The sequence below is a fragment of the Abramis brama genome (genome assembly GCF_963993115.1).
Source record: "Abramis brama genome assembly, chromosome: 7".
Lineage (NCBI taxonomy): Eukaryota > Metazoa > Chordata > Actinopteri > Cypriniformes > Leuciscidae > Abramis > Abramis brama.
Genome location: NC_139969.1, coordinates 29,208,520 through 29,229,034, shown reverse-complemented (window position 1 = coordinate 29,229,034; position 20,515 = coordinate 29,208,520). Strand labels below are relative to the sequence as shown.

The 20,515-nt window shown below is 37.7% G+C and overlaps 2 protein-coding genes across 2 annotated transcripts; one reads left to right on the top strand and one right to left on the bottom strand.

The window, feature by feature from the left end:
• The first annotated feature begins 2,569 nt into the window (after nucleotides 1-2,569).
• LOC311086684 (uncharacterized protein) lies at nucleotides 2,570-12,652 on the top strand. Its single transcript, XM_084119684.1, has 10 exons — nucleotides 2,570-2,621; nucleotides 6,135-6,348; nucleotides 6,721-6,861; nucleotides 6,947-7,013; nucleotides 7,284-7,513; nucleotides 9,606-9,654; nucleotides 11,015-11,081; nucleotides 11,236-11,334; nucleotides 11,548-11,645; nucleotides 12,463-12,652. The coding sequence occupies exons 2-10, from the start codon at nucleotides 6,202-6,204 to the stop codon at nucleotides 12,534-12,536; spliced, it is 972 nt and encodes a 323-aa protein (XP_083975810.1). The 5' UTR covers nucleotides 2,570-2,621; nucleotides 6,135-6,201; the 3' UTR covers nucleotides 12,537-12,652.
• A 224-nt stretch (nucleotides 12,653-12,876) lies between these two features.
• On the bottom strand, nucleotides 12,877-20,495 carry LOC311086686 (uncharacterized protein). The gene is made up of 5 exons (XM_084119686.1): nucleotides 20,319-20,495; nucleotides 18,684-18,953; nucleotides 15,354-15,629; nucleotides 14,696-14,862; nucleotides 12,877-13,832 (listed from the first exon to the last, which is right to left on the bottom strand). Exons 1-5 carry the CDS (start codon nucleotides 20,380-20,382, stop codon nucleotides 13,788-13,790), a joined length of 822 nt encoding a protein of 273 aa, XP_083975812.1. The 5' UTR covers nucleotides 20,383-20,495; the 3' UTR covers nucleotides 12,877-13,787.
• Between the last annotated feature and the right edge of the window lie 20 nt (nucleotides 20,496-20,515).

Sequence of the window (20,515 nt, the reverse complement as noted above, 5' to 3'; positions counted from 1 at the left end):
CAAAACAGTTTGTATTTCACCTCAGAGGTTTCATTTGTTTCATGATCACTTTATTGCTGTTTTTGCTGAACCTTTTCTTTACATTTGCCCTGTCTTTATCAACCTGTTCACAATGTTTTTCTATCCTACGGTGCTCAATCATCGGACTGGGTGCTTTGCCACGATATGGTGAGTTTTCATTTCTTTCAGAGAGTTGGGCCTATTGACTGTTTGTATGAGAAGGTGAGCTCAACATATACATTGCATGAAGGATACATTTTATAATCTGTCCATTTAAAAGGTCTAATCCTAAAACTGAGGCATATCAATTAATATCTACCCAAATATATATATTTATTCAGGTTGGCGGCCACTAAAGGACGAAAGATCAGTCGCAGAGATATGCTTAAAGTCAATGTCCAGCGCACTTGGTTAGTACTAGCAGCCCAGCCTATCCTTTCAACGAAATGAAATAAATAAATGACTTGTCAATAATGTTCTACATGATCGCATTTAAAGACAACAATAAAGTTTTTATTGAATAAAATTCATAATAATAAAAAAATTAATGAATGGCGTTATTCTCAAACAGCGATGACATCATGGATTACGTGTTGGTCAGAGTCCCGCCCCCGCTGGCAGGATTGCCCCGCCCCCGGTTCTCCCTGTACCTGTCCTCTCAGCTGCAGTATGGAGTGGTGCTGGTCTACCACAGACAGTGCCATTTTTTGTTAGGTGGGCTGGGTCCATTTGTCAAAAATATACAACATATTTTACATATAACAATAATGTTTTTTGCTGTTTTGACTGCATATTTATTCTTTAAAATGACACAGTGGGCTGATAAGGATTTGTAGCATTTAGAGATTTTGTGTGTGCTTTTCTCAGAGGACACTCAGGGGGCCATTGATAGACTCTTCCGCCTTAACCGGAAGGCTAACATCGATTTGATGGATGAGGAAACCAGGTCAGACACTACTTCATTTCTTAGACACATTTACATTTACACATGAGCATCCTTTATGTTGTCATGATATCAATAGTGCTAATGCAGATGAATGGAACCATTATGTCTGATGAACGTTGTCTGTGATCCTTTTTAAACAATGACCTTTGGATTCAATACTTCAGATTCTTTTATTTACTAGTTTATTTAACAGGGTACATTAATAAACATTACTGTAATAGTGTCAGAATTGTTTTTCATCTGTAGTCCCTGGACAGAATGTCACAGCATCAGCCTGAAAACACATAGCCTACAAAAAAGATTAAAATGAACATTTCATGTTATTTTTAGATTACAAAACAACATTGTTGACACAGCATTTGCAACCCATTCTAACTTTAGTTAGAGGCCTTTTTCAAGGTTAAAATTAAAGAAAAAGTACAGTTTTACATCCAGAATTTTAGGTGAGAGCAGCAACAGGACAAAGATTGGGAATATGAATGAAAAAGAGATTCAGAGCTTGATGCATATAAGATGTGTTTCCTTTTCTTTCCTTTCAGGCAGAGTCACATGATCCCTGATGCTGCTGCGCTGTTTGATGAAACCGAGGGGGCGAGGGATCCGTTCTTCGGGGTTATGGAGAGCGGGTACAGCCTGCCGAGTCCAAGCAGCCTCATTCAGGTGCGATGCAACTCACAATTTCAAAGAAACACTAAAGTTCTGCCATACGTACACTACCATTCAAAAGGTGGGGGCCAGTAGGATCTTTTTTAAGGAAATGCTTTTATGGGATGCATTAAATTGATCTTAGTGACAGTAAAGACTCTTATAAAGTTATACAAATTGTATAATAGTTTCACAACAATATTAAGCAGCACAACTGTTTTCTTCATCAGCAAATTCAGCATATTAGAATGATTTCTGAAGGATCATGTGACACTGAAGACTGGAGTAATGATGCTGAAAATTCAGCTTTGCATCACAGGAATAAATTACATTTTAAAATATATAAAAATAGAAAACAGTTCTTTTAAATTGTAATAATATTCCACATTATTACTGCTTTTACTGTATTTTTAAGCAAATAAATGCACCCTTAGGGAGCCTTTCAAAAATATAAAAAACAATCTTACTGACACCAAACTTAATTTCTAGGTGTTGTTCATTATTTTATAATTTAACAACGAAGTGAAGTCATGTGTAGTCTAACCTGTCACACTGTGTCTCAGCGAACGGAAGAGGTTTCACGAGAGCACGTCTCGCCCGCTAGAGAAACAACACCACCTTCAGATGGTGAGCACTTATTACTTCACACTGAAAAGTGATATGTTATCATCTGCAGCACATAATTACATGTATCCATAGTCTTTCAAGTAATGCTATGGGAATTTACAAATGATAAGCACCAATAATATAAATAAGGATATAGAACTGTAAGTGTATTTTTAAAGCTCCTTGTTTCCCCTCTAGGCATCACGGCCAGTCAGGAGTCCATCACTCTGACGGAAAGAGAACCAGTCGTCATGCCTGAGCCAGAGGTACAGCTGTCACTCAGTCACTGTCAGCATCACTGCCTGAACTCCAGCTGTGTGTCTCCACGGTGTCGTCTCTCTGTTTCCTCAGTTTGAAGGAGCAGATCTGCCCGAGTCCAACCTGGTGGAGCTACTGCTGGAGCAGCCCGAACACTTTCTTGAGCGTGAGTGCTGCTTTCACTCAAACCCAGAATTATCCTGGCGCCAGAATGAAGAGGCAGATTATACTTGCACAGATATATAATGAACTTTAAAGGAATAGTTCACTTCAAAATGGAAATTCTGTCAGCATTTATTCACCCTCAAGTTACCAACCAGTTGACGGCACCCACTGACTTCCATTGTAGGAAAAAAATACTATGGAGGTCGATGGGGTCCATCAACTGTTTGGTTACCGATATTCTTCAAAATATCTTCTTTTATTTTTTATGACAATTAAGCACATTACTCCCTGATTCTCATTACTTTAATACAAATACATTAATGCTAAAAATAAAGAATAAAGAGTAATATTTATATTTCATAAGAATGTGAAATATTTATACTTCATTGTAGTTTTTGTGCTGGCTTTAAACTATGCTCATTTAAATAAAAAATTTAAGAAATTATTAAAAAACACTATATAAATTGTATTTATACTAGTATTGTGTTTAAAAGTATTTATACTTCACTGTAGCTTATTGTGCTGGCTTTAAACTATGCCTTTTTAAATAGAAAAAATTAAAATAAATAAATAAGTAAAAATGCTATAGAAAATGTCAAGTATTTATACTTCATTGTAGTTTTTTTGTGCTGGCTGGCTCATTTAAATTAAAAAATATATAATTAAATAAAAAATTACTAAAAATACTTTATAAAATGTCAAGTATTTAAACTTCATTGTATCTTTTTGTGCTGCTTCAAACTATCCTCATTTAAATATTTTTTAATACTTATCTACTTATTTTTATAAGTATTTATACTTATTTGTAGCTTTTTGTGTTTGCTTAAAACTATACTTATTTAAATGAAATAATCTATAATGTAAAATAAATGTAAAAAAAAAAAAAAAAAAAAAAAATTATTTACAAAAAGACTCTTTTGTTATTGCAGTAATAAGAATCTAATAAGAATCACCATTAAGAATAATGAGGCAACCCAAAAATAAAACATCCACATCTGTTATGATAATGAGAATTTGTTGATGTCAGGTTTGGCAAGATTTGACCAAACACTCATTATGAGTCAGTGCTCAGTTCACGTGGTTTTATCTCTGCGGTTTCTGTCACGTTGTATCTTGCAGACATTATAAATCAGTTTCAGGTTCAAACTTGAGAAGGGACTGTTTTTTGCAGGTGAAGATGAGAGGCAGCTGGAGATAGACAGAGAAAGAGAGCAAATAGAGAAAGAGACAGAAGAGCCGAGGATGCCTGATGAAAGAGAGCAAGAGAGAGCAGCACTTGAGAGAGAGGCAGCAAGAGATCTGACAACATCAGCCTCTTTAGATCTGTACGTTTAGACAACTACACTTCAGAAACTTGCTCTTACGCTTTTAAGTACGCTTTCAGTAAACAAAAGATACTAAAAATGGAAAACTTCCCAGTTTTGAAAAGAAAGCTTTTAGGGTTGATGGCTTTAAAGTCCCCATGAAATCAAAATCTTGAATCCAGAAGCTGTAGTTTTCACCTTGGTTAGTCCATAGATAGGGCTGTACTATTAACCATGATTTAATTGTGGTCATGATTTCTGCTTCTCTCGATTAACTAAGCCTAATCGTTATATAATCGTTAAATATATCCTTTTTGATTTGATATTTCATGATCTTGTACTGGTATAGCAAGCCTCCGCAAGCTTTCGAACTTTGGCTTCTCAGATGTCAAGTGATTCATTTCCACAGTCAGAAATTTTCTCCTAAATGGATGCATTTTCCACCCAGACTTTGATGATTTGAAACACCAACAAACATGTATTTTTAGCAACCTCCACTGCGATATTCTGCTCAAATGAAGGTTCAGAATAACCAATCTGTGTTTCTTCACTATTTTCTGTGAATAAATCTGCGATCAAACCTTCTCAGTAGCTGTTTCCATCCACCTATTTTCATTCAAATTTTGGGATATCACATAAAAAAGCTGGATGGAATCGCCAAGATGAGCATAAAAAAACGTATGTGCTCCATTGAGGCGGCTAATTGTTTTATCCGATAAGAAGACATGCGCTGAAACTACGATGGAAACACATTTACTAAATAAATCCGTCAGCGCGCTACGAAAAATCTCACGTGACTTTGCCTCAACAGAGGATGTGATTGGATAACTGGACTAACCAGCAGATCAGTTTCATTGCACAGCATCTCAAATGTTGGTTTGATCTTTCTGAAATGCGTGAGCCAAAGTGTGTCATCAGAATGATTTGGTATAATGACCTTCCAGAAGTTTCTCGCATAATTGCGTTCCCAAACACCTGCATCCAAATGGAAGATAACATGACAGCATTTATTGCGTTTCGTCTGAGACGCTTCCATTTTTATTACATATATTTTGATTATTTCACTGTTTTAGCTTTTGAGAGAAGTTTCTTAAGGGTTTAAATTTCATAAGAGAGTGCGTAAATGTATATGATAAATATAATAAATCAGGAAACTACACTGTAAATTTTTTTTGTCAAATCAACTTAGATCATTAATGTGGTTCAGATAACATATTTGGAGTTTCTATTGATTAAACGAATCTCCTTCATTGCACTACCTTACATTTTGTAATTTCAATGAACTAAAAATTTTAAGGTAACCAGGTAACTTACTTTAAGTTAAACCAACAAGATTTTCTTACATTGTAGATGAGGTCAAATATACCCTACGTTTGAGTTCACGTTCTCGTGATTTGTGTTTCCGTGAAAGTGCAATAATTCCGATGAAATTTAAAAAGAAATTTCTCAAATGAGAACAAGCGTGATTTAATAATTGCGATTTATATCTTCTAACCAAAATAATCGTGGTTATCAGTTTAACCATTATCATGCAGCCCTATCCATATAAAAGCTGTCAAGTGTGGTTTTATCTGGCAATGACATAAATTTAAAGTTATTAGAAAGTTGTAAAAAAAAAAAAGCAAGCTCTTTAATATGTCCAGCCCCTATTTCATGTTTTAAAATGAAATGCATTAAATGTATAAGCAAAAAACATTTTTCACTTTTAGGGCCAGATTTACTAAACAGGGTAAATTAGCACGAGAGCGCAATCCCATAAAAGCGCAGATTGGAGTGGAAAGTTCTGCGCGTGATTTACTGACGATGAGCAAATTAAAGAACAAACGCAGCAGATCATTTCAATAATGACCAACGCAATCTACCAATAAAATTATCGTCTGGTTTAAGACCTGCTTTTTTTGGGCGGTAAATAATGGCGCAAACACCAGTAAATTGACAAGCGCAAACCTTAGTAAATAAAATCACCTTGCATGATTCATTTAAATACTCTCCTCCCGTAAATGAGCAACAAGCAACAACATATGCAACAAGATCAGCCGCAAAAATAACCCTGTCCACGCCTTTTCAGCGCTAATTTTTCTTTAGTAAATCCTGACAGTAGTTTTTTAACGCCAAAAGAGCATTTTTACCCAAGCTGTTAGTAAATCTGGCCCATAATGTTATACCGGTTTAAAAACACCAAGTTATGCTCTAAGATTATGAATTCCCAGGGCACAAATCACTGGCGCATCAAGCCAGGAAGTTGTCCTGCTGCCTGAGGAGGATTTGGGGCTTCCCATGGAGATGCCTGTGTTAGAGGAAAGAGAAAGGACGCCAGTATCTGAGGCTGTACCCATACCATCCCCTCCGCCCATCGAAGAGGAGGAAATGGCCGTCGAACCCGAGAGAGAGAGGGCGGTGAGAGAGAGGAGCCCTCTTCTTCAGGTGTGTTAGGATGTGAGGTCTGCACAGGTCTCCCTGTTAGGATGTGAGGTCTCCCAAGGTTTTTTTTTCTCCATTAGGTCACCTGATGGAGTTTTTCGGTTCCTTGCCACTGTTGCCTTTGGCTTGCTCAGTTTGGGATATTTGATTTAATTAATCAATCAACAATACTATTGATCAGCATTACCAAACGTGGACGTTTTCCACTAGAAACAAGCATTGATGTATTATTTTAATTTAATACTGTGAAGCTGCTTTGATACAATCTGTATTGTGAAAAGCGCTATATAAATAAACTTGAAGCTTGAGGTCTGTCTTGATGCTACATTAAAGCATTTGACACATTTGTCATCAAGCCATCTGTCCCTCTGTCAGCCTGCTGTAGTGAGGCCTGAATCTCCTAAAGAGACGAGGAAGAGGAGGAGACAGCTGCTCTTCATCGATGAACACACTCAGATATCTCAAGAGGAAATGAAGGCCCAGATCGGTGATGCGGAGACAGAGACCAGGCCTTTCGTAAGTCCAGAACAGTCTGTATTCAAGTCGGCATTATTTTTGTGAATAAAATGGTTGTCAGTGGTGTTTTTTTCTTTTCTCCTAGGCGACACTCATCAAACCACGCTTTGAAAAAAAGGGTGCTAAAGAACTGCTCGGGAACCCTTGCATGAGTAAGTCGGTGAATATCCGACTTAATGCAACCATATTGCACCCTAAAATCATAATGTTGCTTTTGAAAGAAACTAATACTTTTATTCAGCAAGGATGCATTAAATTGAACAAAAGTGACAGTAAAGACATGTATAATGTCATAATATGACCTTTATTGATATTTCATGATAGCTTCCATGATATTCACCTAAGCTTTATCCCTGTATAAAGTCCAGAACTAAAGCTAAAGCGCATATTATTGACAGTTTAGTGTTATGCTTTCTACATAGGCCTTCCACCTGAAATCCTGGCACTATGGAAACAGGCCGCGGTCGTGAGGCCCATCCCTCCATCCAGGCCGCGCTGGGACGTTCCCGCAGCTGAGGAGATGCCAGAGAGAGAGGAGGAAAGACCAGAGCCAGCAGAGAGAGAGGAGGAAAGACCAGAACCAGCAGAGAGAGAGGAGGAAAGACCAGAACCAGCAGAGAGAGAAGAGGAGAGAGAGCTCAGCCCAAGAGAGGTCTACTTCCACTAACACTAACTATTACATTTTAAGATGTAACTCATCCCACACCATTTGTGTTAATACCTTAAAGGGTTTGTTCACCCAAAAATGAAAATTCTGTCAGTAATTACTCACCCTCATGTTGTTCCAACCCCGTAAGACTTTCGTTCATCTTCGGGACACAAATTAAGATATTTTTGATGAAATCTGAGAGCTGGCTCACTCCTTCATAGGCTGCTAGGTGACTGATATCTGCCATCCCAGAAAAGTTAGTAAAGACATTGTTAAAATAGTCCAAGTGACTACAGTGGCTCAATCTTAAGTTTATTGAGCGACGAGAATACTTTGAGAAGATGACGCTCGCGATCATTTGATGGGAAAGTGTGAAAGGTAAGTCATTCATTTTGTGGCATTGGTAAGGCACTTGGACATATAGGAAATGCACACTTTAGAACCATTTTAAAAACTATATCGAGACCCATCTGCGTCATCTTCTCAGTTCTCGCGCATGCCTCGTGGCGCTCTCATGAACTCACTCAGAGGCCCACACAGAAGAAAATGAATAGTTGAATAAAGTCGTTATTTTTGTTTGTTTTTGCGCACAAAAAGTATTCTCGTCGCTTGATAAACTTAAGATTGAGTCACTGTAGTCACTTGGACTATTTTAACAATGTATTTAATAACTTTTCTGGGATGGCAGATATCAATAACCTCGCAGCCTATGAAGGAGTGAGCCAGCTCTCAGATTTCATCAAAAATATCTTAATTTGTGTTCTGAAGATGAACGAAAGTCTTACGGGGTTGGAACAACATGAGGGTGAGTAATTACTGACAGAACTTTTGGGTGAACTATCCCTTTAAAGCAGGGATTCCCAAACTTTCTTTTTTTCAGCTAAAACCCCTTTGACCTAAAATATTTACTTGTAGTACCCTGAGATTTTGAGTTAATATTTGAATAATTTAATAACACATTTGCATGTGGTCACATGACATGCAAGTAGAGAAATAAAATATACTTTTAGTAGGTGTTTTATTTTAAAATTATTTATTCATTTTAATATTGAATTTTTATGAGTTATATATATATATTTATATTATATTTAAGATTTGCGTTCCATCAACTCACAAACCCCCTGCAGTTCCCTGTTTGGGAAACCCTGTCTTGGGTGCATACTGTGCGATTTTGGCCACGATTTGGCCGTCTGCAACAAATTTAGCAAATCCTAAAAGATTCCTCTAATCCTAGGCTAAAATATGAAGTCTTTGAACGTTAGTTTGACATGTTCACCGACAGCTGAAGATGTCAGAAGATTTGACTCACAGTACTGCAGTGTGACTTCTCCTACAACGACCGTCAAATTCTCTTCGTTTTTCAAGACAAGCCGTGACCAAAATTAAGGTTAGAGGTTTCTTTGCAGCTATCATTTAAATCCCACGTGTAACGCAGCTCACAGTCACCGAACGTGTCATTGATTGATGATGTAAAACTCTGGACAAGTTTTCTTGCGTGCGTCCGTTTTTAACGCGTCTTGACTGTCATACAGTCTGACATTAATGACAACTGAGATCTTACAGTGTGACATGGCTTACAGCGAGGATCATGTTCGTACAGTCTGACAAGTAACAAAGGGCGATAATAAGTCACACAGTGTGCACCCGGCTTTAAATCAGTGCTACCCAACCACCTAGCATCACCCTGAACACCCTAGAAACCACACATCAACCACCCAGAAAACTTTAGCAACACCCTAACAACCAGTGCCAGTGACATCAAAAGTGTAGAAATTTAAAATGTTCCAAAGATTATAGTTTAAACATACTAAACTAATAAACAGAAACTAATAAACAAAGTGGGCCAGATTTACTAACAGCTTTCATCAGTGCGAACCCTCTTTTCACTCCCATCGGCGTTTTTTTGGAATTGCGCTCTCACGGTAATTTGCCTACTTTAGTAAATCTGGCCCCTAGTCTATTAGTTTATGTTAAAACTGTGTGATTCAAATGGATATTCTATATGCATTTCAAATGCATAAAACTTAAATAAAGTGTATAACAAGTGGTTCTGTTTTAGTGACTGATCTTTTTTCCGGCATCCTTACTACTGTAGATTCCCAGAGAAATGGTTGAGTCTGGCCTCCTCCAGCAAGAAACACCAGGTAAAATATCAGTACATTACATTAGAACAGATCAGCCAGAATTATTAAAAGCACCTGCCTAATATCATGTAGGTCCCCCTCGTGCTGCCAAAACAGCTCTGATGCCTCGAGGCATGGTCTCCACAAGACCTCTCAAGATGTCCTGTGGGATCAGGCACCAAGACATAAACAGCAGATCCTTTAAAGGTCCCGTTCTTCGTGATCCCATGTTTCAAACTTTAGTTAGTGTGTAATGTTGTTGTTAGAGTATAAATAATATCTGTAAAATTATAAAGCTCAAAGTTCAATGCCAAGCGAGATATTTTATTTAACAGAAGTCGCCTACAGCGAACGGCCCGTTTGGACTACATCCCTCTACTTCCTTCTTTAATGACGTCAGTAGAACCGTTTTTTGACTAACCGCCGCCCACAGGAATGCTCCCTCAACTCTACCGAAATTCGTTTATGTACTTGCGCACTTCTTATAACTTACTGTGTTTACTCAGCTCTTACGGTGATTTTCTGAAGTAAAACTGACGCTTCATCTTTTGTGTGATGTACAATAAACTTTATTAAACTCATCAGTATATGTTTGATCATCATTCAGACCTGGTCCGAAACAGCAGACTTGTAGGCTATTAATAAATAATGGATACATACAAGCAGATGACAAATACGTTATAATAACCGTAATTAAACTACTAAACTATACCTGTTTCATCTCTATACAGCACTCTGACTCTGTAGGCATTATTGTCCGACTCGAAATGAACACCGTTACTGAGAGTTTCTGATATTATCATCATTCCGTGAGATGAAATTGTCCTGAGAGACTGAGCGCGAGCTCATGAAGCTCCGCCCCCTGGGCCGTCCAGCAGCAGCTTATTTGCATTTAAAGGGCACACACTAAAACAGCACGTTTTTCTGAGCCCCAAAAAATGACAATTTAAACATGCTGTAAAAAATGATCTGTTGGGTATTTTGAGCTGAAACTTCACATACACACTCTGGGGACATCAGAGACTTATTTTACATCTTGTGAAAAGGGGCATAATACGGGACCTTTAAGTCCCGCAAGTTGTGAGGTGGAGTCTCTATGGATCTAGTTTAGCCACTATTTTTTCCTTTTCCTCACCAGTTTTTTCCTGGTTCCAACACATTAAATTCAAGACCTGACTGTTCACCAGGTGCTTAATATATCCCACCCCTTAAAATCTATGTTATTCGCTTCACCTGTCTGGAGTTTTAATGTTGTGGATTTTCTCAGATTACAGTTGATCGACTTTATTTCAATAATGAGTGGCGTGTTTTGAAGGGAGGGGAAGAAAGAGAATAACAGGTTTAGCTGCTACAGTATGTTCATTTTTCATTGTATTTGCAGCCTCTTTGGTCATTTTGGAGACACCAGACAAGGATTCTTCTCCACTCGAGACACCTGAGATGAGACGGTGAGAGGAGAGATGGTAAAAGAGAGACAGAAAGTGTGAGACGGAAGTAGCTGTCGCTCTCATTAGAGACTGGTTTGACAGGTGTGAGTTTCACACTCAGTCGCTGCATAATTAAGTGCCTTCTGAATAATTACTTCTGCTTTCATGGGTTTAGATCCCCTGTTCCAGAAATTCAGTTCGGTCTAGAGGACATCCCAGAGGAGAGAGTGCCAGTGATGGAAGATATTGCAATGGATACTGAGGAACAATTAAGGTAAAGCTTAAAACTATCTGCTTCTTTTTGATGTCAATGTAAAAAAGAAATCAGTTCAGTGTTGATTCAGTTCAGTTCAATAACAGTGTAGAGTTCGTCAATTATGAAAATATTCTGCTATAAAGCTCAGTATCATTATCCAGCAAGTTTTGTCCATTTCAGTGGATTGTTAATCTGAACACATTTCTAATGTATTTCTTTCTTCTGTTGAAGGCCGCAGGATGTCATTGAAGATTTAGTGACCTTTCGCTCTCTGCTGCCCATTCAGGCCAGCCGTAGAATTGTTGCCCGAATCTTTTGGAGATTGCTAGGTAAGATTGTGGCAAGCCTTGTTTATACTTTCGTCTCGCTAAACCGGATGAGGCGTTTATACTTGACGCGCTCGCCGTTGTACTATTCTTTGAAACGACAGGGGGCGACTCTGAGTAATTGTCCTCTAAACCATCAGGAAGCAGCGGTGAGAAGAATTACACGTGACGATGTTTGTTTTTATTACACTTCACCAATCCCACGCTACAAAAGAACCAAATAATCGTGTTAAACCCGATAAACCTTGAGATTATTACTTGTGACATTACAACAAAATATATGGATGTGAGAACATATGTATAAAACTAAATTAAACAACAATCAATAAATGATTTTATTAGGCATTTTCAGTTAATTTCATGAACATTTTTATGAAACATAGACCTTTATTTTCTTTAAAAGGCTTATTTCTGCCAGGACATATGTACCTGCTCGGCCAGAATCGCCTCTCGTCCATCTTCGGAAGCGGAGCCGCTGGCAAAAGATACAAAAAATGTTGTGCACGCTGCCAAGCGAAATGGGGTCTCATGAAAAAATGAACATAATGAAATTATGAAACCAAGGGTTTGCCTCAAAAATTGGGAGCAATTTTCCCGGTGGGATGGTCGACTTGTGGGCCAATTAATGAAACCAATTTTATTTTCAACATACAAAGATTTAAATGGAGAAAATCACCAGCTAGAGGCCAATAACGGTGTGAGAAGGAACACAACGATCAACAAAATAAATGTAATCAAATGCTCCCCAGTTCCTAATTTATTGAAAAGTTCAGTCGCCTGGGAATTTATGCAGTCTTGTTGTTTCGTCTTGTGTTTACAGAGCAAACGGTTGCAAGAGAGGTCACAGTGCGACAGGACGAGCCGTATGGTGACATCATCATTTCACAGCCATAGATCGATCGTAAACCGATGACGACCTGCCATTATTTTCAGACAAAACTGGTATGACTTATTAAATCAGTGTTCATGTTTATGAATTTTTAAACAACTGAAAGTCCTTTAGTGTTATTAACATGTTATTGATGGTTTAACAGATTTTTGTCATTGTTTATTTAATATTGTGATATTTTGTAATCTATGATAAACAAGTTTCGTCTTAAGAATGAAATTAACTTATGCAACTTTTCAATGTTTTCTATATTATTCTGATGATACCATGTTTGTTACAATACTCCTGTTTTTATCATAATATTAAATGTTGTTCTCGGTGTTATAGCACGAGGCATCACAAAATAAAGTTTTCCTCTTTTATTACAAACTCTTATCTTTACAGGTTCAACAACACAACTATGCAATATATATTTATCAGGTTGTTTTGGCACAAAGTACATTAGGCACTAGGTTTACCACAAATACCAGCATAGACAGAAGTGGATATGCTAAAATACATTTCAAGTTATTTCACATACCTTCATTAGTGATCGAGACAATCAACCTTTGTCATAAATATCAAAATCACAATTCAACCGAACCCCAAAATTGCACTCATTGTAGAACACTGTCACATAAAAAGCAAAATGTTCCTCACTACACTGTCTTAGCTCTAAATATCAGTGCAAAAAGTCCAGAGACATGTATGCTAAACCCAGGGAACTTTTTTTCTCCAAAAAACATTTCTTGGAAAATAAGCCCCTGAAAAGAAAAACATGCAGCACTATTTGCTCGTGTAGATTCAAGAAATGTAGACCTTTCATAATAAACCGTTCTATAAAAGTCACTGTTAGAGTGAAGCAGATTAACCAAAATAATAGTGTTATAATATTGAGTACAACTATAGTGTCTAAAAAATGAAAAACATTATCTTCGGCAAATGCTCTAATTCACTTTAAAATACTACATGCGTATCCTACTGTACATGGTAAAAATTTGCGTTGAATCTTATTCCCTTCTCTTAACTAAACTGTTTTATTAGGGAACTGTGCAGATTTTAGCAGCGAATAAGACTGAATATCTTGTTTTATTCTATCTTATGAAACCCTTTTTTTCTATTATTACGCAACCACTTTTCAGCATCAAAGCCTCCTGAGAATCATCGAAACCCATAATCAGAGATCAGTTGAGAAAGCTGACTTTCAGGGGAATTGCAACAATAACAACACTGGCTGCCTGAGGAATCAAATAATGAAATGGTGGAATTCAATCTTTCTAATAGGTGTATCTTGACAAAGGCGTGTCTTCTAGGAGATCATCCTGCAAAAAAAGCAATTAGATTTTTTACTTTAGATGCCTGTGGATTTGCAAAACATGCCACATCCAAATCAATACGGTAAAACTGACGCCATCGTTATTGTTCGTATCGCTGTGCGTAAAGTGCTGAGGAAGCACTGCAAGCAGTCGCCCAATCACAACAGACTGTACCATCTGTCCAATCAGAGCAGAGTAGGCTCTCAGAAAGGAGGAGTTGAGAGAAACCGAATCATTTATCGTTTAGACACCGTGAGAAAAGAGGTGACGCTGCAATGTATATTATGAGAAAATTAAAGTGTTTTGTAAAGTGCATGTAAACCTATTGTAGGAGACAAAACAAAATTAGGAGCCTTTAAAATAGCATAATAGGGGCACTTTAAAGGAAGTAGGTCACACAAAAATGAAAATTCAGTCATTATACACTCACCCTCATGTCGTTCCAAACTCATAAGACTTTTCGTTTCTTGATTGAAACCCGTGTTTCAATACGGGTTTGGGACGATATGAAGGTGAGTAATTCATGAAGGCAAAAGAGCAGCAAAACCCGAGAGCACGTAGATGTGAATCTGAGAACTTGTACAATAAATATTCGTACTTGTACGCTAATATTTACACTCACAGCGCCAATGTGAAAACCTGTCAAATTAAAATCTGAAGTTGAATGTTGAGATTTGCACTCCCAGACAATAGTCACAAACCTGTATTCTGAATTTGAAGCTGCAGACAAGTAGTGACAAATGTGTAAAATGCCATTCACAGAAATACAACGGTTGAACTATCCCTTTAAGTATTACGACTTTCTGCCCAAATGCTGTGTGCAGAAATCTGTAAATATCCAAGATATGTGATATTGGCATGAGACTCACCATAGGGAGATCTTGAAGCCGATGGAATTCTGGATGCTCGTTCCGCTGGCGAAACCTGAGGAAGAGGACGGCCGAGACCATGGCAGTGCAAATGATGAAAATGGTGACCAGAGCCGCAAGCAGGGGGTCCAGGGGTGATGTAGGGCGGTGAGGAGCCTTGCCTGATTCTGGAAGATTGTGAAAGAGTGGAAACTAATTATCACTATCACAGGAACTAATAAAACCGAAGGAACATAATGGAGCTCTGCACAGACCACAGAAGTAAATGTAGATGGAAAAATAATTCAATTATCATCCATCATGTGCTTATTAGACCTCTACTGCAAGACCAAAGACACCACTCAAACCTATCAAACGTTTTCTCTCTCATACTTCAGTAGAGTATCTTTCTAGCTTTAGTCAAACAGAGCATGAAGGGTCAGTTCAACCACAAATAAAAAAAGCTTGAAATGCATTTTAAAAAAGGCAGAGCTTCAATTGACCATATTTGAGTGAAAAAGCCCAAATTAAATCTGTTCATAATATAAAGCGATCGTGTCTCTTCAGAAGACTTGCATTAAACCGCTTGATTCATATGGATAACTTTCACAAAAAGTTATTATTAAAGTCTTATGGGTTCGAAATTACATGAGGATGATTATTTTCGCTATCCACACACCTTGATCACCCACGTCCAGTTCAGAGGGCTCGTCTTGGTCTTCCGAAGGAGCGGGTCCAGTGACCTCTGAACTGCTGGTCAGGGCAAACTGAGATGTCTGAGGGTAACTGGGGGTGAATGGTGGAGCTGTTTGTGTTGATTGGGACGCACTGCTGGTTGAGGTGGAGAAGGTCTGATGTCCTTCACTTGGACTGATGGATGATGCAGGAGCTGTGGCTGCTGAATCTGAAACGGTGCTCTTCACATAAGGAGATGAGCTGCCGCCAACAGAAAAACCTGCTGGAGAAAGATTGGCACAGAAACACAAGCTTTGAACATAGAAGGAAAAAGTAGTGAAGGTAAGATGAGAAAGTATGTGAGTGAAGTGAGAAAGTATGATTTAAGGATTTGAAGCTTTTTAAGAAGTTGTGAAAAGCTTGATAGAACTAGAGTGTGAGTGGTGCTAATCTATGCAAAACTGCCACAGTTCAAAACAGGAGTGTGTGCAGTGTTGATTTCATGAAAAGTTCATTAAGATGAATAACAAAGATGAATCTAATTAGCACTATAAAGGATGATATACAGATTTATTTGAGATTTTCCACTAATTCAAATACTTTTAAAATTTTTATCTTTTAAATGTTTTTCTATAATCACAGACAGATGATAGATAGATAGATAGATAGATAGATAGATAGATAGATGATAGATAGATAGATAGATAGATAGATAGATAGATAGATAGATAGATAGATAGATAGATAGGCAGACAGATGATAGATAGATAGATAGATATACGGATAGATAGATAGAAAGAAAGACAGACAGAGAGAGAGATAGATAGATAGATAGATAGACAGACAGAAAGACAGATAGATAGACAGACAGATGATAGATAGATAGATAGATAGATAGATAGATAGATAGATTGATAGATAGATAGATAGATAGATAGATAGATAGATAGATAGATAGATAGATAGGCAGACAGATGATAGATAGATAGATAGATAGATATACGGATAGATAGATAGATAGAAAGAAAGACAGACAGATAGATAGATAGATAGATAGATAGATAGATAGATAGATAGATAGATAGATAGATAGATAGATAGATAGATAGACATACAGACAGACAGGCAGACAGACAGACAGACAGACAGACAGACAGACAGACAGACAGACAGATAGATAGATAGATAGATAGATAGATAGATAGATAGATAGATAGATAGATAGATAGATTGAAGCAACAACCTTTGGGCTAGTTTTGGCCATGATTGGGCAGGTTTTGAATAGCAATTGTGCTAGTTTTGGTTCGCAAACCTGGCAACCCTGGTCACGGCTCCCTCCTTCAGTGTAGATCTATGGTATTTTTTTACCCGTTTTATTTTCTGCCAGGCAAGTTTCGAAGAACTACTGTTTTGAAGTTGTTTTCAACAGTCATACTTAAGGTCTGGCATAAGTGCAGTAAACCAATAAGTAGATATTCAACTGCCCTAAATATAGCTGTGTTTCCAGTGAAATGACAGTATGAGAGAGGGATATTATTTACAAGCACAGTCGTGTTCCAAAATGTTACGCCCACGTCCAGCCATTATTTACAGATAGACGTCTGATCAAGTGGGTGGAATGTGGCACTTTCCCAGAGAGTCTCATGAGTTCAGTCTTGATTCTGTCACATTAAGCCCAGTGTTGTATCTCTAAAGTGGAACACAGTGATGTACACACACATGAATCATTGTATTCATACAACGATATGCAAGTAATGCCACTATCTTTACTGTCATCTCAGCTCGTGTTTGACCAGTATGGGTTTTTAAATGTCGGACACAATGGCAACATCTAGCGAGCAGCGTGGAAGATGACTGTGATGAAGCCAATATATAATGATGGCAAATGCTTGAAATTTCTGAAGGAAAAAAAAATCAAATGCAAAATATTCCTAAAAAATGTATAGCAGTTTTATGGTTTAGTAATGAATCTAACCCACATTTCCTACATGAGCACTAACCAAAAAGCCACAGCTCTTACTAAAGCAAAGTAAAGTAAAACGTTTAAAGCAAGTAAAAAAAGAAATTTGCAGTATGTTTTAGAAAAAAATACAGTAACACTTTATTTTTACATATGTTACATGTACTTACCATAGTAATAACAGTAAATTATGCATAATTACATGCAATTAACCCTCAAACAAAACCTAATCCTATCCTAATCCTATAGTAAGTACATGTTGTTAATTATTATTACTCAGTCCTTAAAGCTACACTGTGTAGGATTTTCTCCCATCTAGCGGTGAAATTGTTTATGACTACCAACTGAATATTACTTTCTAGCCCCTCCCATTCCGAGGGCGTTTAACTCCTACGGTGTCCGTATTATTTCAAATCTGCCGGCAGTCGCGAGTAATATCCCCCTCGCATTCGTCACGGTGCCACTGAGTGAAAAAACGTGAAAGGCGAAGCTTTAATTTCCAGGTATGTCCCTCTTTGGCTAATGTATTTTCAAGATGGAGGCGCAACATGCTGCCGCCATTCGAGCGACTGGCTCGTATGTATTCTGAATGGCAGATTCTACGCTTACGAGAATACTTGATTAGTTGGTAGAAGTAATTACACATTAATGAGCACATTTTTGCTAAGAATCAACTTTAAAAATTACACAGTGTAGCTTTAAAGCAACACCAAGCACTTTTCCTCTTCGGTCCCCCTACAGGTTGGATGCGGAATTGTCCATTACCGCTGTCGTAAAGAATTTAGCCTACCGTCGCACGCACGCTATTTGTTTATCCAGCACCGGCTTTGGAAATAACGATGTCCAAGGTAGAGTATGTTGCATGATTTTATGAAAGTATGATGTATTGCGACATCAGAAACGGCTATTTTTTATATAGGCTCCACTTATTGGCTATAGTAACGCTTGCCATAAAGCAAGTCAAATTTGTAGTTTCTTATGTCTCATTCGAACTACAGATCCGCTACCCGATCTGGCAAACTTGCATAGTGCGGTTATAGTTGATGAACCACTGAAACGATTTTGGAAACATTATTTTTGCATTTGTAATTATTTTGTAATTATTTGTGTAATTCACTTTTCTTTTCAGTGCAGAGCTTTAAAATTCGATCTTTTCAACTGAAAGTGTTGATGGTTTGAACTGAAGTCTGTCTCAGTATTAAATGTTAAACCTCTTTAACTCTTCATAACTGTTAATTTTGCAGCCTTATCTGCCCCTGCCCATGTTGTTGTTCCCAACCCAATGAATGGCAAATTTGTTTTCAAAGCCAAGTTAGACTGATTAATGACAGATAGCGTTTGCAATTAGATTAGGTTTAATTCGATTAGTCTTGCCTGGCACTGAGGCTGTGTCCGTGTTGAGGGTGGTGGTGGTGGTGACATCTTGTAGCGCAGGGGTCTGTGTGATGGCTGGTGACGGAGAGCTGTCATTGGATGGCTGTGATGGAGGAGCAGCAGTAGGTGTGACCTCACCGCTTGACAAATCAGTCGGAGGAGGAGGAGAGGCTGTACCGGGTCCTGATTCCAAAATCTCACTTTTTGAAGTGACGTGATCTTCAGGAAGGACTTCATTCAGAAGGGATGGGGATGAATCTGTTGTCTGACCTTGGGGAGAAGTAGAAAGTATCTGAATGAGCAAACCTGTTCATTTAGAATGTGTTAATTACAAATGTCTACATTACAGTCTACAACTGTGCTTGTAGATCTAAAAAAAAAAAGAAAAAAAAAAAAAATGTCATGTTTATTTGCTACAGGAAGAGCGCTGTGTGTTCTCATGCTGAATCGGTTACGTGGGCGTTCCAGACCGGATCTGTACAGCCGAGTTTAATGGTCGCACAGTGAATCCACAGAACAAAGCGGTTGTGACCTTTATGTGTCAAGAAGGAGCAGAGGAACAAACAAAACAGATAAAATGTGCACGTGCACAGGTTTTTGAAGATTTAGAAGATAGAAAAGATCACCCTATCACTATTCTCTGCTACATCATAAACCACTTAGTGGCCAGTTAAACTATAGTTTAGATGCATAAACAAAAAAAAACCAATAAAACAAACAAACAATTTTTGTTTATACAGACAGGAGACAGGCCAAATTCGAACCCATGTCTCCCACATCAGCCTATACGTGTTCCAAAAGTGAATGAAATTAACACCATGAACGGAGATCTCGCTTCAAGAATATAATTAGCACTTAAGGGGGAGACACAAATAAATGCAAATTGGAGACCAAAAACATTTTAGTTACAAAAATGTTTCAAAATATAATAGATGAACTGTTGTTGTTTTTTCTGTTCCCAAACATATTGTTACTAATTTTATCTTTTCCGTTTACAGTATTGTAACGTGCAAATTGGCAATGACACTTTCAAAGGAGTGATGAAAGATAGATATAGATAGATCTGTGTGTATGTGTGTGTGTGTCACCCATGGATGTTAAAGGTTCTTTATGGAACCTTCAATGCCAATAATGAACCTTTACTTGTAAACCATTTTTTTTCCACTAAAGAATCTTTTGTGTAATGGAAATGTTCCATGTATTTTTAAAAATAAAGGTACCAACTGTTTTAGGTTTTTTTTTTTGCAGTGATGCCATAGAAGAACAATTTGTTTCCCCAAAGATCCTTTCAGTGATCAGTTCTTAAAAGAACATTTTTTTTTTTAGTGCTAAGAACATTTTAATAATATAACATTTTCCACTATAAAGAATCCTTAGTAGGTTCAATTAGAGGTTCTTCATGGAACCATCAATGCCAATAAAGAACCTTTACTTTTAAAAGTGTAGATAGATAGATAGTCCCATAATGTGCTTCACGTATAGGCTAAATAATGTAATTAAAAATTAGGACATATATAAATTAGTAATGATGACTACTCCGAAAAACCATGCGAGCAAGACAAAGCCTGCAGAGACTGTAACATTGCAGAATCATGTTGCTGGTTTCATCAAGTAAATCATAAGCCATGTGCTTACCTTTTATGTCAGATAAATGAAGAACCGTCGCAGTCCATATAATAAAAGCGCTTTGAGTCCTCATGTTAAGATAAAGCGACTCAAAGCGAGCGCGCGCAGACAACGTGTAGATTCGCTCTGTGATTCCCGGGATGATCTTTCCGTTAGATGACAGCGGACATCGTCACTGCTAAAAATATCTCGAGGGGTCTGGGCTT

Coding starts and splice junctions, on each gene's coding strand:
- LOC311086684 (XM_084119684.1), top strand. CDS start 6,202: ATGGAGATGCCTGTGTTAGAGGAAAGAGAAAGGACGCCAGTATCTGAG. Junction 7,014..7,283: donor GCTCGGGAACCCTTGCATGA/GTAAGTCGGTGA, acceptor CTTTCTACATAG/GCCTTCCACCTGAAATCCTG. Junction 11,082..11,235: donor GAGACACCTGAGATGAGACG/GTGAGAGGAGAG, acceptor TCATGGGTTTAG/ATCCCCTGTTCCAGAAATTC.
- LOC311086686 (XM_084119686.1), bottom strand. CDS start 20,382: ATGAGGACTCAAAGCGCTTTTATTATATGGACTGCGACGGTTCTTCAT. Junction 18,954..20,318: donor TCATTTATCTGACATAAAAG/GTAAGCACATGG, acceptor CTTCTCCCCAAG/GTCAGACAACAGATTCATCC. Junction 15,630..18,683: donor GGACACAGCCTCAGTGCCAG/GCAAGACTAATC, acceptor TTTCTCCAGCAG/GTTTTTCTGTTGGCGGCAGC.